This window comes from Pocillopora verrucosa, chromosome 3 (genome assembly GCF_036669915.1).
Source record: "Pocillopora verrucosa isolate sample1 chromosome 3, ASM3666991v2, whole genome shotgun sequence".
NCBI classification, from domain to species: Eukaryota; Metazoa; Cnidaria; class Anthozoa; order Scleractinia; family Pocilloporidae; genus Pocillopora; species Pocillopora verrucosa.
The window spans coordinates 10,391,345-10,408,437 of NC_089314.1; the positions used below are offsets into that span (position 1 = coordinate 10,391,345).

The 17,093-nt window shown below is 35.9% G+C and overlaps 3 protein-coding genes across 3 annotated transcripts; 1 reads left to right on the top strand and 2 right to left on the bottom strand.

The window, feature by feature from the left end:
* Positions 1 to 310: 310 nt before the first annotated feature.
* On the bottom strand, positions 311 to 5,040 carry LOC131776975 (uncharacterized). Its single transcript, XM_059093187.2, has one exon. The coding sequence runs from the start codon at positions 4,523 to 4,525 to the stop codon at positions 2,153 to 2,155; it is 2,373 nt and encodes a 790-aa protein (XP_058949170.2). The 5' UTR covers positions 4,526 to 5,040; the 3' UTR covers positions 311 to 2,152.
* LOC136279536 (von Hippel-Lindau disease tumor suppressor-like) lies at positions 4,670 to 7,330 on the top strand. The gene is made up of 3 exons (XM_066163478.1): positions 4,670 to 4,703; positions 4,959 to 5,288; positions 5,778 to 7,330. Exons 2-3 carry the CDS (start codon positions 5,063 to 5,065, stop codon positions 5,948 to 5,950), a joined length of 399 nt encoding a protein of 132 aa, XP_066019575.1. The 5' UTR covers positions 4,670 to 4,703; positions 4,959 to 5,062; the 3' UTR covers positions 5,951 to 7,330.
* LOC131776974 (protein YIPF3) lies at positions 7,291 to 17,082 on the bottom strand. Its single transcript, XM_059093186.2, has 11 exons — positions 16,992 to 17,082; positions 16,277 to 16,347; positions 15,905 to 15,995; positions 15,208 to 15,314; positions 14,672 to 14,720; positions 14,036 to 14,128; positions 12,874 to 13,005; positions 11,001 to 11,120; positions 10,003 to 10,126; positions 9,588 to 9,740; positions 7,291 to 9,074 (listed from the first exon to the last, which is right to left on the bottom strand). Exons 1-11 carry the CDS (start codon positions 17,070 to 17,072, stop codon positions 9,037 to 9,039), a joined length of 1,059 nt encoding a protein of 352 aa, XP_058949169.2. The 5' UTR covers positions 17,073 to 17,082; the 3' UTR covers positions 7,291 to 9,036.
* Positions 17,083 to 17,093: the final 11 nt, after the last annotated feature.

The following is a 17,093-nucleotide window of genomic DNA, read 5'->3' on the forward strand; positions in this document are numbered from 1 at the left end:
GCTTCCTCGATTTAGGAAAGCTCCTTTTGTTCGTTCCAATTCCTTCTCGTTCACTATTAGAACCTCAGCCTAAGTAACAAAATTTGCGAAAAAATGAAGCCTTTAGGCGAATCCAGAGAGATAAAATGCAGGATTTTCTTTTGGTCCAAGTAGCGCGGGTTGAAAATAAATCCGCACCAGACCTACAAACCAGAATTCTGAATTCCTTTTCAATTTTGCAATCACCATTTACCTGGCCAGCATAGCAATGCTGTAGCTATTTACACATAGCAGCTTGGCTATTTGAGAACCATGGTACATATTCCATTCTTTCATTTATTGCAATAAGAAATTACACAGAATTACAATTGCAAAGTCTTATATTTTTACTCAAAACTACCTACAAACTACAATCCCTCTGAGTGAAGAACATGAGATTAACATTAACTTTGAACAGTTTTACTGGTCGATGCAAACAAAATTATTCTCTTGGTGAAAATACACAGCCACACTTTATATCACCAATAATTCAAGTAATGTGAAAATTACTCATTACCTATATGAATTACAGGAATTTTAACCTGTGTTACACAAATTTTGTATCTTAATTACAAGAAATAATTTCTATACTAATTTGGTATGTACCCTGTTAGTGTCGACTTTTATCAGAGGTGGATCCAGTAGTTTTTTTTAGGAGGGGGTGAACCTTTAAGGAGTGACATAACTGATAGGTGATGTAAACAGATTTTAAGAATGAAGACTTGGGAATAATGTGAACTGCTGAGGTTACATAGCAAACAATACATCAGATTTTGTATACTGTTGCTGACTGCGCAGTTATAACAGGAAGCTGGAGGTCATTTCAGGAAAGAGGGTGGCACCCATTCCTTGCACCTCCCCTAGATCCACCCCTGTTTATTTTTTTCTTACCTAGGCTTTTTATTTGAATTAACAGAGTTAAAATGAAAGAATCAATATTCGTAACCTATGTATACTAAATAACCTTTACATAACATAGGCCACCTCTGAGTTCCAGAAACTATCTAGTAACTGAAAAGATTAGTGAAAATGAGATTGACTTAGCTTAAAATAAAACTTTATTTTCATAACCAGGGCATCGCATTTCAACCATTACTTGTCAAAAATAGAGGCTTTGGACAACAGCAAAACCTATAGCCACCCTCTCTAATGAGAAACATGCACTACGTTTGTGCCCAAACTTGGCTGAAGACTACTTAATTTTCAACCACAATTCTTTTTAGATCTCTCTTTCCATTCTTTCATCGATAAAGTTGGGAAAGGAGAAAAAAATAAGTTTCTAACAATAATTAGAGGACATTTCACTGACACAGTGCTCTTCACTACAACTCTGTGGGTGTGATTTCAAAGGTAATTGTTTGTCCAGCATTTTCTCATGTAGTGGGTTAGTGTTAAAACAGTATTATAACAAAGCTAGCTTAAGCAAATTGATTCTAGTTTATAGTTTTGGAAAGGTGTGGATAAGATTTTGCGAGTCAAGAACAGGAGATCATCTTTTAATCAAAGTAAGAACTGTTTATTATTACAAATAGAATGAGAAAGATGGTCAATTTTGAGCTCAGTAGAGAATTGACAAAAATATTAATGAGGGGATTATTGGTTGATTCAATACTAAATTCTCCACACAAATATCACAAAAATATTATGAAAGACGGCAAGAGAATTACTACTTAGATATTAGGAGTGAAAGGGTTAACACAAGAATATCACAGGGAGCCAATGAAAACTCAGCATAAACACAGGAAACTCTATGAAAACCAGAAAAATGTGAGCAAAAATGCAAGTCACAGTTGTTTAATCTCTGTTAATCTCTAAGTTTCCTGGAAAAAAATCACAGAGAAATGCAATGAAATATCACATTACTTACTACTTATTTAACTTTGTCACCCTCCTGGGGTGACAAAAATGGAATTTCTCCTGATAATACTAAGAGGCCATTTTCAAGTGGAAAGGTAATGAGAAGAAAGAGAAATATCAACTAGGTGAGAATTTTTAGTAATTAATTTTCCAGCCAATTCTCAAAATTAACAGGCAATAAAAAAAGTTTGGAAACAGAACAGAAAATTGATATTTAAATCTTGGTGTTCATTAAAGTAGTCAAAAGTTGCTCTACTGCAAATTACGTAAGGAAAACTTACAAATCCCTCTTTGTGTACTGTTTCATGAAATCCTTGACATAAAACCTTGCTCTGATTTCTTCAGCCTCTATTTTGTGATGTGGGCTTTGCTGAGTCAACAAGGGCAGTCCACCAAGAAATAACAGTGCCAGTCCTTGAACTATGGGATTCACAGCTTTAAATTCCATCAGTGACATCACAAACAAGAATATCACTACAAGGTAACTTCCCAGTGCGATCACCTTAAAAATTTTGGCCAGTATAATACGCTTGAAAGGCATTAGTTTACGAGAGGATGCAAGGAAAATATCCAGTGGGATGCTGGGAACACCATAACCATCAACTGTGATAAGGAAGTTTGCTGAAGTTGACTTGCTCCTTGAAGGGGAAGAAAGTGAGGGGGACCTTCTCTCAGGAGGTGCACCACTAAAAGTTTCACGGATGCTGGCTTCCTGCCTAGTCTCTTCGTCAAATTTTTCACCCTCTTCAAAAACAATAGTCTTGAGGTTGGTAAATTGAGTGTAATATTTGTGTGTTCCTCTGAGAATATATACTATAACCCACAAGCTGAGAATAATGTATGGAAAATAAAATTCAATGTTAAAGAGAAGTCCAATTATTGTAAATCCAATAATGCTTCCCAGAACCATGATGTTCAATGTCAGGACGACTGCTAACATGTAATAAGATGCTTCCACACACATGCAAAACACTATAAACAGGATGTACAAAACTGGAAAAGTTGTTATTCTCACACATGCAGGGATGTACTGGCAGCATGGCGATTCTATTTCAATTCGGAACAGCATTTTCCAGATGCGAAAACTAACATAAGTAACTGGAAAAATATACAGGAAGAAAGCTGTGGCAATAGTGACTGCCCAAAATGGAAACAAGAGCAGTGTTAGCACTACCTTACAAATTTTGGAGCACAGTTGACAGTTTTCTTCCTCATCTGATTGTTCAACATTTTCATCTGACTCTGCAAGGTCTTCATCAAAGACATCAATGTTACAGAGTTTTAGTAAGGGATAGATCATCACCAGGAGCAAAAACTTCCAAAATTTTAATTTAAGTAGACAGTATAGATGAAAGACCATGTTCTCATACATCAGCTGGAACCCTCTCTTGTCTGAGATACCAATGATCTCATCAGGTTTCTTGAATCCAAGGAATGTGCGCTCATCTCTCCTCCCAGAGAGCCGCCTTGCACAATCAGACAAGGTTCTAGGGATTGCAACTGCAATGCATGTTAACATGATGCAAAAACCATATGCAGCACCCAGTGAATTTTGTCCATATGGTTCCATCCAAGCGATAAATGCATCTCCAACACCAAGAAATTTTCCAGTGGTAGCTCCCACATCCTCCTTCTTTGAGTGCATGTATATAAAAACTTGTAGCAAAGGCAGAGAACTCAGCAAGATGACAAAAAGACAACGACTCAATCTTGAGAAAACCACTGACTCCGTTTTAGTGCGTAGTAAATCTAACATTCCATCGTCAAGAGCGAACATCAGAGGACGCTCACCCGATGTCGTTGTGTCCACTGATAAGGTTTCATTATCTGTATACACTGATTCACTTCTACTTAACAATGACCTCGCTGGCCTTATTTTAGGTCTCTTTTTAAACTCTTTTGGAAAATACTTTAACAAAAGAGGTGCAAACAGGCCAAATCCAATTGAGCAAGCCCAGAGAAACCTTATAGCAATATCAATCCACCGATTGTCTTTTATGGGTTCATCACAAACATAATCATTGTCTTTTTTTTTACAACAGCGATATTCTTCATGTTCTTGTGGTCTCACACAGAGGTTGCCATAAGTGTGTCCAAGACAATTATTAAAGATGGCTGTCGCAATAAAACTGCGTCGACAAGTTTTAGACATGTTTGTAAAGCAGTATTGAGGCGTCGTAGTAAATTTCAAAGTTAGCACATCCTTTTTCAAAGTGGAGAGGGAAAGAATATCGAAGTCGTAAGGTAGAGTGGCAAGAAACTTTCCACGCACGTCTCGCAGCCATACCCACATTTGCTTCACCTGACCGTTCTCCATTCCATTGCCTCCACTCTCCCCCAAGACCTTTCCTGTGGTTTCTTCGTTATTCGTCGAATTTGTGACGTTTACGGTAATGAAAATAGCCAGTGCTTTTTCTGTGTATACCGATTCCTTGAATTTTTCGCATTCGTCTCCATCGATGGCGAACGAGCAATTCAAGGTTTTGCATTGTTCCAACATGTCCATTCCTCGCTCGAATTCTTGCAAGGTCGAGTTTGTTCTGGCTTCGCCTTTTCTTATTAGTCGACCACTCACAAAAAAGGCGCGTAACATACACGACCAAAGGATAATTCCATAGAGAAAGCTCCATAATCTCCTAAGATTAGCCATACTTCCTACTACCTTCTGAGCTGTGTACTGTGAAACCACGAGACTTTCTCAACTCCCTCCCTCCTTAGGGAGTGGGCAACATGAATCTGTCCGGGGTAGTCTCTTAACTTCCTCTTTCCAGTGACTTCCGGAAGTGGGAAACCAAAACTTAATCACGAAGAAGACACATCAGTTTCTGGTAGTCACGCTTAAAACTGCACCATTTTAGTTTTATACCGATCTTACCGATCAGGTGTAAATACATGTTTTTGAAGGAGGAAATCTATGAGAAAGACTTACATAAACTCGTACCTTTGCCTTCTCTATACCACTGTTTGTCGAATGAAACTTATTTTTGGCTCAAAAACTGATTAATTCATTCTGTTTTTCCGAAAAGTGATAGTGTTCTGTCGTGTATAAAGAGAGGTTTATTTTCATTTTCGCACTGTTCCAGTTCCTGGGGCAAAATTTGTCTTCAAAGTCAGGTGACAACCTGTCTTCTGAGCCAGTAACGATCTGTGATACCGTACATGAAAGGAAAAGGGGTCGGAAACAAAGATGGAAAATGAAGAACCCTCCTCGACTCCAAGATCTCTACACTCGAGAACTGGTACGCCAGTGAGATTCATCAATCATTCAAGAAGTCGAGTTAAATTGTTTTGGCTCGACTACCAGGGAAGGCAGGTTTTATGTTCTACACTTGAACCGTCAAACGGTCATTACGATGTGGACACGTACGTCACTCACCCCTGGATTACATTTGACGAACAAACGAACCAGCCAATTTCTATCTGAATCCCCTTTATGGAAGCCCAAATCCCGACACCCCCACTTTTTGTGTGCAGCACCTCTGAAAATTGCATCCAAGGGGCTCAAAATTCTGTTGGCTTTGAAAGTATATTCCGACAGGCTTTGTCCTGCCCTAAGAGTGACAAGAATTTAATTTTTCCTTTAAGTTATAATATCACCCCTGAATCAAACATTACCATCACCCACTGAAGAAGCTCTTGATCATCAAACAAATTCTACTTGTCAGCACCTTAGAAATTGTATAGAGAACGGCATGATGAATATGCACACTGATGCAAGGGTGTAAGGGGTTAATTGAGTGATGTGCAGAGAGGATGGCTATTTATTGAAATACTTGAGGAACATTGTATAAAGTCCATGTCGCATCCAGCTAGATCAAATGACATCTAAAACTGACAGTCAAATGGTTGACATGGTCAAAATCTATCTTCTTGCCCATAAAAAAACTTGATGGAAATGGGTTAAATGGAAAGAATTAATTCCAGTCTGAATGTATATTTTTTTAATTTTGTTGCAGTACCATATACACTTCAGGAAAACTGTAGAGAATTAGTGAAGAAGCTTGTTTTGCCACAGAATTTCAATGACCTTCCTCTACCTCAAAGAATCATCAGGGAAATTTGTCAATGTGATTAAGGTCATTCCCCTGAAATAGAACCTGTGCTGAGATTTTTGTAAAGTTATACCATATAATACCTATAATTATATACATAAAAAAATTACACATCTGATTGGCTGAAAACAAGTGCATTTTTCTTGTTACGAGTGCAAAATTGAAACACAATTGCAAATTGCAAAAAGTGCTTTGGCAAAATTTCATCCTTATAGACTTTCTATGATGTTTTACATGTAAATTATTAACAAGTGACAACATGATTTCAAGGGCAATGTGGTTTAAATAAGCACTTACAAATTTTTCGAAGACAACAACTTGCACAAGTCCTTAAGGCAAGTGCAATTTTGATGTCTTTGAAATGTTTACTTGTGCTTATCAACACTAAACTGCACTCTAAATCATGTTATCACCAATACTAATATCATGAAAACTTTATTTTTTAGTATTTACAAAATTTGCTTTTCTGGAAATTTTCCTTTTTTCCTACTGAGGATAGGCTATTTCCAAATTGACCATGGCCTCATTTCCAAAGAGAGTCCTGGTGCTCATCTTTTCATATGGTTATAAGTTTTCATTCACATGCAAATTAATTAAAGTAACTTTCATACAAATGGTAGAGCACCAAATGTCATTTTGAAAAAGATGCTAAAGGTAATTTGGAACTGGCCTATTGGTTGATATTTATTTTACAGAAAGAAGTCACTGCTGAATTCCAAAAGGCAAAATTTGATAGGTCAACCTGCTCATTTGCAAGAAATGTTGATTCACCACTGTGGTGAGCCATAACCATAGAGAGAAAGCCCCCATTTTTCCATGTGCAAGTGTTAGGTAGTTAGTGAGTTACATGTAACATGTGTAGAAATGATGCACAGTGAAATACTATGGAATGATGTATAATTTTCTGCCACTAAACATCTTCAGGTTTTGAAGTCATTCAACTGTGAGGATGGGGTGATGAAGTAATTTGCATTGTTGGTAGTTTACTGTTAGTAAAGTTAGTTCATTTGTTAATTTCTATGGTGTCATAGAAAAAAAAACAAACAAACACAGGAAAATGTGTTCTTTGAGGCCCAGAAACAAAAATTTGAAACTTAACTATATCAGTTGAATGCTCAAAGCACACTATTTAACAGTCAAACTCCCAGAACTTATTAACATATAATTTCTCCCAATAATATCCTTACATCATTCAGCAAACAGGTAATGAGAATTCTTAAACCTATCAGGTTGTGTTATCTTGATTTAACACTTAATTTTCCTGATAACTTACAAGGAGATGTGTAGCAGTGAGAAGGAAGGATCAACAATCACATCTTGGGAGTTAGAGCATTAACTTAAGTTAAGTAACCAAAACTTGGAATATTTCTTTACATTTTAATAAATATCCATTTGGTAATCTACACTGTACACCTTCATTGACTGAAAATTTAGTAACAGGATAAACTATTTGCTAAGTTTTAATTATATTTTAAGACATAACATGAAAATACCTGGGGACAATTATCATGCACACCATTTGGTAAATAATAATGATAACAATAGTTATAAGTGTATACCACACAGGTGAAGAGAGCTTTTTGCTGAAGCTGATTGGCTGGTTCAGAAATGATAAGCAAGTACCATTAACCCTTTAACTCCCATGAATGACCAAGACAGAATTTCTCCTTACAATATCACAATATCAATACAATATCAACAAGCTAAGTGATGAGAATAAGGAAAAATATAAATTTGGGAATAATTATTTGACCCAATTCTAAATTCTCTGAACTAACATTATAAGAATTGTGTGGTTGGCAGTGAGGAGAATTACAAATTTGATGTGAGAGTTAAAGGGTTAACCTACGAGCAGCCACAGAGACAAAATTGGGTGTGAACAATTTAATTTTAAACCCTTTTTTGGTAAATTGACAGAAATAAACTAATTTTTATTTTGGTTTTTGTGTAGCATTGATATACTATAACAATTATTCACCACCATTGGTGAAAGTGCTGGAAATTAACCTTACAGCTTTGTGGCTCTATAAATATCCACCATGTTTTATCACCACTTCTCCAATGAATAACTGTTAACTATTGATATTATTATAATCATCATCATTATTATTATTATTATCTATTCTCAATTTACACTAGAAAGTCCCTGAATTCTGCTGTCAACAGATTGCATATTTCTACATTTCCATTATTAATTTACACTCTCCCTTTCCAACATCCCTAAAAAGCATCTAGAAAGTGTACTTTACTAAAAATATTGCAATAAATGGTGAATAAGAAACGTAAACTAAACAATGGAGAGTAAGTAGTATGAATTTTTTCCCAACTCCCTCATACCAGCATTTTGTAGATGTCACTATACAGTGATTGTTTAAAGCATTTGCCTGAGCTACAATATTTTCCTTACATTAAATTGGCCATATTTCAATCTACAGTGTACCATTCAGTGCTGTTGGGCAGCACTTTGTTCAAATCATATGCTTAACCCTTAAACTCCCATCAGTGACCAAGGTAGAATTTCCCCTTACAATATCAATACAATATCAAGCAGGCAAGTGATGGGAATAAAGGAAAATATCATGGGGATTCTTAGTTGATACAAAACCAAATTCTCTAAATCAACTTCACAAGAACTGCATGGAAGACAGTAGGGAGAATTACTAAAGAGATTTTTGGAGTGAAAAGGTTAAGGCAGTAGAAATTTATTTCAGTGATCTCTTTCAAAATACTACTTTTGTTTGTCCTTCAAGGTTTTCATTTGTGGGGAATTTAAGGCAAGAGACAACAACAGGTTGTTGACAATAATTGATAACCTTTACAGTATGTCCTATACTTTGATTTTACATTGCAAGAAGTTAACTTTTCATTAGCATTTTTTGGAACCATATGATGGCACTCAGAATGAACAAACACATAGTCTGGTCTACCCACCTATTAAACAAGTGCACCCTACAAGACTTTGCTTGCTCCTTTGGATTTTGAAAAAGACAACATGAATGGCAGAAAAATTTAGTCAAATAAAGTGCTGCACCCATCCACCACTGCCTGCCTCACAATAATGGTGTTTGTAGTAAAATCTTCTTTAACTTCTTTCAATGTCAGCTTCCTTTCACATGGTCATGGATGTTGCTTCAAACAAGCCTGTAGCTGAAACAGTTACAATTTTAAGGAAAAATTACATTATTTTGGAACACTACTACAACAAAGGATTACATAAAGGATTTACAAACAATTTACACCCACCCTATAAATTAAAAATGACCTCAACAAGTAGCTAAATAAATACACTTTCTTCAATGAATTAACATAAAATATGTGTGCAAGGGAAATATGAGCAATATGCCAGCTAATATTATATGTTATACCATCGAAAAAGGGATTTACTATAAATGACTCCCCTATTGTTAAATTTTCTAATCTTTGGCTTTTAGTGTTTGAAACTTTGTAAGGTCGTATCTGAGCATCATACAGATTGCATCAGGTGTAAGTAATTAAAGAGTTCTTGATGACCAAAAATGATTTGTGGCATATTTTGCACAGAAAATGACCAAATAGTAATAAAAACAGTTCAGTATGTACAGAGATATCTGATCATTTTTTTAACCTACAATTATTTGATCTCAATGAAATTTATTTCACTGTTAATAAATTTAAACTTACTCTCATTTATGCTTCTTTTGACTCTGGCCATGGCATCTAGCACTTGATCACTTCCAATGCTCTTTGTGAACTGAGCCACAGATGGTACCATATCTCTCAGGGGTGTGGTTACCACCTCTCTTGAGTGACGAGACAAGACCATTTCAGCTGATTCTGGAAGTCAATTTCACACAGAATAAACACATCTAACCTGGAACTCAACTGAAGTTTGTGTAGCATTAAGTAAAAAAGAACCATGTTCAGTTGTCAGATAATGTAAAAAAAGTGTGAAAGTTTGGACTTTCACTGGTATTGCATGAATGCCATTTTGAGGGACTATGGACTGATAGTTAATCAGCAGCTGGCTAACAGTATGCTGTTTGTGTTGTCCATTGACTTGTTGTTATGAGTATTTTGGTTATGAGTTGACACTGACCTTCATAAACACTGTGATATGCAAAGTGGAGATAGAGTAAAAACAGTAAATGAACACCAGCCACCACACAACCAGCAATCAGGCCCTGATGTCGATTGAATGTACGACTCATGAAAACAGTCACCTGTAGAAAGAAAAGGAAAACTTTCAGTGGAAATGAGTAATTACTCAAGGTATGTAACTGTACACAAAGAGTAAATCAGATACACTGTCAAAACTATCAAGTTAACCCATTTGTAACAACCAAATGTAAGAAACAAGATGTTTACACCTAGTGGTTGGTTGCACAAACTACTTGACAAGTGAAATTGTTAGCTATTTCCAATTGGTGTACAACCCCCTCAAATGTTCCACCCAAGGGTTGATAATGGTTTTAGGAATTTAAAGTCAAAACAACCTGGGGTGAAGCAAAGGATGTGACATTGCACGGATGACCTTTTGGGGAAATAGAGAGCTAATTGACTCCCTAAGCAAACAATGACTACTGCAACAAAGGCACAATTAGAAGTACAGTGACATAAAAGCTGTTACAATGAACCCTTTAGCATATACTGGTAGGAGTGCTGCCATCCATGCTAGGATAGTTAATTGTGGGTTTTAGCAATCTGGGTTCTCAAACAAATGAATACAGGAGGTAAGTTTCTAAAGGAACTATGAATAATTGACAGAGGTAAATTTCGAAACAAACTGATGCGCAGTGTTTGGTTGAGGGTATCAAAAATAATTTGGTTTTGTCAACTTGAGTTCATAGTGTAAATTGGCTCCTGTACAGAGCTTCTACAGCTGATGTTTTTAACATAAGCCCTTTGTAAGAGGAAAAGATCAAGGGCTAACACTCAAAATGTCAGCTTCAAAAACTCTTCACAGTGACCAATTTACATTATCAACTCAGTTGATAAAACCAAATTATCTAGGTTCACAAACACCCTCACTGAGTTACCCACTACAGACTAAGTATATTTCATTGTACTGTTAACTCTTAGGGTAACATCACTCACCAATTTAGCTGCCGATAAACCTCCAAACACTAACCACAGAGCATAAAAAAATGAGTGGGAATGATGATAGCCAACAGTCGTTAGAAATAGACACACCACATTTCCAAACAATGCATATCCCTAAAATAAAAGATAAAAAAACAGAGTACCAGGGGACTGATTTCTCTTTTCCTTTTCAGAGCAAGGTAAAGTATCTTTGAGCAATTTCAAATGAATACTCTCATGAACTGCCTAACTCTCAAGTTCTAAAGAGAGTTTCTCTCATCTAGCTGCTTCACATTTGTCTAATAATCAATTCCAGGACTTCAGGAGCAATGTTTTTCAGACACAAAAAGCATGTGTGAAAAACAGAATGAAACTTTAAATAAACATTTGTTCAGAGAAGGTTTTACCCTTAACACCCTAACATCAGCACCAATGCCCTCCAAATTTATCTCAGTCTGTACAATTCATTTGGTACAGGTACTGACTCAAAGAATTTGTTAAACAATCACACCTTCTTCAGGGTTTGAGCTAGTATTTGATCACTGGGGACAATTTGTCCCCTTAGCAAAAATTTTGGAGGACATTTTCATTTTTAGGGGGGACAGACAAATTAATTTTTATTCGACATTTTCTTTTTTTACCTGATCCTTGTAAGACTTGTAATACAAGAAAAGTGATACAAAAAAGAAAGTTGTTATTGATGTCAAATTTCTTTTTCTCGTCATATTTAAACAGAGGATCAATGACTTTGCTTTATACTTCAAAACATTACACAGCAGAATCTCGTCCCGGCATCGCCTTGTAAACTTCAATTCCTTTCTTAATCACTGGTAAACGTAAATGTACTAATTCTTCAGAGGTTCTAAAATTTGTACACTCTTCTGCCGTTGCAAAGGGGTTTGTCTTCTTAGATTTCCGACAAAAATAGCAGAACATCGTCTCTTTTTCATAGCGCAACCATGTGTGATCTCACAACCAAGTTTTCAGGAAAGTTCGTGATTTTTTTCGGTTTCCTTCGATCCTCATTCGTTTCTTCCTGATTAATACACTGTTCTTCTTCTGTATCATTTTTCTCTGATTCACTCTGGCTTCGATTCCGAGCGAAAAAGCTTTCTAATGTTCGAACACGTTTTCGATGTGACATGTTACTGCGCTTTTCACAAACATGCGAATTTTGAAGTTCAAAAGCCAATTGACGATTGCGTTTTTCGTTGCCGTCAATCATCTTAACGGAACTCTTAGGAAACAAAACTTTACTTTCACGGGTTCAAAAGGTCATGGTTTGTGATTTGTGATTTGTGATTGGTGGATTTCAATCCGTTTCGTGTGTTTCTCTTTTTTTCATTGCTTGTGATCGTAATTATGATTGAGGGCAGCGAAAAACGTAATTGTGAAGGCGGCTTTTGAACTTTTGAGTTCACATGTTTGTGAAAAGCGTAGTAAAGATTGCCACGTGCGTTCACCAGGCTTGGTTGAGCATGAGACGTACGTGTTCAGTAAAGTGTGACTGAAACGTGACTTTAGAATGAACTTTAAATGTGCAAGAAAATATACTTTCCACGTTCTGTTTTAGCTTGCAATTTCTGTACCAAGATAAATCTCTTTGTGTGTGCTTCCTTTTGAGTTTTTTCCCTAAATTTTGAAGGGGACAAATTGTCCCCTTGACCGTTTTTTTTAAGGGACAATTTCAATTGCAGTGCAGGATTGGCACAATGGCGCGGCCTGGCTCAAACCCTACTTCTTACACTGTAGGTTAGCAACCATTTCCTCATAATGATTCTTGTTACCTTAACAAATAACTCAGCAGTAATTACTGTGAGGATAAATTACATAGATGCTGGTCACTCTTAGGGGTTTATAGGGTTTAGGTCACAGCATGAATACTCACAGATAAGGAAAGAATCTGGAGAAAGGTAAGATGGGTGCTACTCATAAATGCCACAGCATAGAACATTCCAGCACCACCCAGCCAGTATCCAAAACAAACACCAAAAGCTGTACCCATGAGTGTTCCCTCTTGCTAAAAACAATAATCAGTTGAAAACATCAAGAATTAAATTAAAACCCTTTAAAAGAAAATTCCTTGAGACTTTAAGACAAATTATTAAAAACAAGTCTAGGAAAGACTGTGGTTTTAAACAAAACAGGCCTCAGGATTTTTTCTTTTCAAGTGGATCATTTGTCACTGATACAATTATATCTGTTTTCCTGATGTTGGCTACCAGCAATCTTGACACTGTTTTAATAAACAATAACTTAGACCTTTTGGCTGACTTGAAGATGATTTAGAGTCAATTTTAATACTCATTGTTTATAAAACTAAAAAACAAGTATGTCACAGATATCACCCTGAAGATGCCCTGATTCACTGCTCAGAAGGCATAACAAAAAACCATTATAAGAAAAATGAAATTATGGAATAATCAAAAGCAAAATGAGCTGTTTCAGCCCAAAAAGTATGGGGACCACTTGTGTCACATTAAAAATTTAAGCCACAGTAAAATACACAACCAGAAAGCACAGTTTGAAAATAATGCCAGTGCATATTACATCTTAGATGGTTGAGCCTAGAAGAGATTCTGTGCAATTCTGCTGAGAGTAATACTCATTGTTTATAAAACTAAAAAACAAGTATGTCACAGATATCACCCTGAAGATGCCCTGATTCACTGCTCAGAAGGCATAACAAAAAACCATTATAAGAAAAATGAAATTATGGAATAATCAAAAGCAAAAGGAGCTGTTTCAGCCCAAAAAGTATGGGGACCACTTGTGTCACATTAAAAATTTAAGCCACAGTAAAATACACAACCAAAAAGCACAGTTTGAAAATAATGCCAGTGCATATTACATCTTAGATGGTTGAGCCTAGAAGAGATTCTGTGCAATTCTGCTGAGAGTAAGTCTAGCAACACAATTTTTTCTTTTCATGGTCCGTCCCACAAGTTTGAGATGAAGAGACTCAACAGAGCTAAGCATGATTGAGGCTACAAACATAATCAATCAGTAATTCAAAATGCAGAGAACAACAAGCAAAACATTAATCTTACCACTGTGTGTCCTGATGTTTTCATACTGAAGAGAAGAATAGCAATCAGGGTGAAAACCAACATCAGTGGTCCGTACAACTCTCCAACAACTGTCTAGGGAAACAAATCAGCATGCATTGGTGTTTCCTACTATCTGAAGTCTTCTTTGCAACTGTTTTACCTGTCATCACACCACAGGCTCTTTCCCATGTACTGCAACATAAACTGGAACTACATTGAATTCTTTTCATTTTTGTGAATTTGACAATAATTAGATATTACATCAATCACATGCTGCATTCTTCTTTTTGAAAAAGCAAATAACCCATCACAAAAATTCTACTAAATTTCCTAATAAGTTTCCTGCAAAAATTTTTCCAGTCTGACAACTTTTCCAGCATAGGCAGTGACTGTACCACTTGGAATAAAAAATGTTTGTACATAGAAAAATAAAAGCCACCCTGACATTGATAAGATGGAGGAAAACAGTATGCAGACAAGTGATCCTAATAAAGAAAAATTCAACTGGGGGATTACAATGGATCCAATACCACTATCTCCAAAAGAATAATATATTACACAGTAACAAGAATTAGTAATGAGTTTGTCTGAGTGAAAGGGCGAATTATCCATCTTCTACCTTCCTTAAGTATATACCTGAGGGGATGCTGTGGAGGGCAACTTTGGTATCAGTGAATGGAGCAAACTAGAAAAGAAAAATACCATACACAATCATTAAAATATGCTTGACATGATTCTTCTAGGCCAAAAGATTTGATGAAACAAGGCCATTATAATAATAAATTCTAGCTCATATTATCATATCATTTCTGGGGAGTCCTAACAATCTGTTGATCAAAATAAATGAGGCAGGAGCATTGACAGGAGGTGGTATAAAGAAGTACCTATGACTAACTCATTTCATATTACTAAGAGCGTACCAGTCATGTTTCATAAAATCGCACACTAAATACATGCTAACCAAAACTATAACAAAATTCTCCAACATGATTGGTTATCACCAGCCCTACTTGAGCACTAATGGGATAGTGTACACGTCATGCTTGTAATTGGACAGTTGTCTTGCATTTTGCCATGTTAACTGTTTTTTTTTGTTTTTTTTTTTTTGGGGGGGGGGGGGGAAAGATTCCAGTCATTCCTATTACCATTATAAATCTTATTTGATAACATACCGATTACGAACTTCAATTGGTTCAACATCAAAGTATGGCCTAAGTATATCAATGTTTGCATACAGATCAAAAGCTCTTTTGGCTGATTGTTTTCCAGCCTGCCAGACCTATAATAATACAAACAAAACAATAAAAATTATAACTTATTTGCCACTAAAATGACAATTTGATCAATTGTCCATACATTTTGATAGACACTGCATGTATAACAACAACTGATTAAATAACAGCATAACAACTGATTCAATAACATTTTTATTGTTAAAACATGTAAATTGCTGAAATGCATGGAACAAACTTAATTAAAATGAACTTTTATTTCTTTAAGATTTATCAAATTTCATCTAACCATATCAATGTGAATTTTCCATTTTCATTGGTTAATCAGCAAACTGCTTCACCATACTTAAGTGGAAGACATACACAGAGAAAACTGTTCAATCTAGTTGTTTTGATTTTCCTTCATTAGACTCAACACTAACTCTCAAACCAATAAGTGCTCACTTGCATCTCTATAGGCTTCAGGTCATTTGTACAAGTACTATACACCTTTTCATATTGAGTTCTAACTCTCTCTTTGTGTTGTTCAATCACCAGAAATCTCATCACAAGTACTTGCCATAAATATATTTGTTTTGGTTTACAACATTCACTTGTAAAATGCTCTACAATTATTTCTTTACACATATTTCCTTACATATCCTCCAACTTCCTGTGCCATTCTTTCTCGGATCCTTTCCATAAACTCCGTCTCTGATATTGCTTGCCGACTTGGACTTCCTTCATGACTAAGTAGACAAGTAAATGGAAATGCTAAGATGTAAAGGTTAGCCATAAAGAGTTAAAATCTGTTACAATACAATCAACTTAGCAGGCCCAAGTAACCCCAATATTCTCCACTTTGAAAATTACTATCAACAGCTATTCATATCCAGGTAATGAAAACATAAAGGATACATGATTCACAGTATCTCTTAACAATGCTATAAAAAGTACTAATAAAAAAAACTCTTAATAGTGGCATAAAAGTACATGAAAAAAAAAACAAACAAACAAACAAAAGACAAACCTTTCCCCATTTCCTGGTTCTGATTGCAGGTCATCTGTATTTGCAATATCAATTACTGCAGAGGAATTATCCTGTAATTACAAAATTCAAGTAATTTATCCATCAACTTTGTTTGCTTGCATGTGATTAGTCAAATACATCACATGGTCAAATATGCCCCAGCCTAAACTGCTGATATCTGGTGGTATTCTCCAAGTAATATTCCCCAATTTCTTCCCTTACATCCACTGCAAAATTATCCCCCCCCCCCCTTAAGAATTGATTTACAGCAAGAGTGTTTTCAGATCTTACAGAAGTGTCAAAAAAGATGGGTGTAAAAAAATATATATTTGCACCAATCACAGGAGATAGGGGTTTAAATGAACGGAGGGGGGGGAGCTTTACAACTGAACTTGGGTGGGGGGATGAACAGATATGATATTAGATAATTATAAAGATTTTAAATCAGGATGGATTTACGAATAAATCCACAATTCAACTTAAGGCATCCCCAGTCATATACAACTCGAGCATTCTTTCGTCAAAAACTACCCATGTACCAACGATTTCAATCCTTGCTTACGTGATCGATATGCTATCGTTGCAACAATCGAGTTAGTCTTCATCGTTTTTGTTTTTGGTAGATAATTTTCATAACAGTGGGCACTATTTAATGAAAAATTATTTCGGAAAAGATAAAATAGTTCATTTTTACCTATATATATTATTAACTCACCTGTACGAGATACCAACTCGATGAACGGCTCTCTTCGCTTGAAGCAGAGCTACTTTTATCTTCGTCGCCTAGCGTCGCCATATTGGATTTAGAAACACGTAA

Excerpts from the sequence above, each read along its gene's own strand:
- LOC131776975 (XM_059093187.2), bottom strand. The coding sequence starts at position 4,525 with ATGGCTAATCTTAGGAGATTATGGAGCTTTCTCTATGGAATTATCCTT.
- LOC136279536 (XM_066163478.1), top strand. The coding sequence starts at position 5,063 with ATGGAAAATGAAGAACCCTCCTCGACTCCAAGATCTCTACACTCGAGA. Across the intron at positions 5,289-5,777 it reads CGAACAAACGAACCAGCCAA|AAATGGAAAGAATTAATTCC; the intron begins TTTCTATCTGAA and ends TGGAAATGGGTT.
- LOC131776974 (XM_059093186.2), bottom strand. The coding sequence starts at position 17,072 with ATGGCGACGCTAGGCGACGAAGATAAAAGTAGCTCTGCTTCAAGCGAA. Across the intron at positions 14,129-14,671 it reads CCTCCACAGCATCCCCTCAG|ACAGTTGTTGGAGAGTTGTA; the intron begins GTATATACTTAA and ends TTGTTTCCCTAG. Across the intron at positions 10,127-11,000 it reads GTTTATCGGCAGCTAAATTG|GTGACTGTTTTCATGAGTCG; the intron begins GTGAGTGATGTT and ends TTCTTTCTACAG.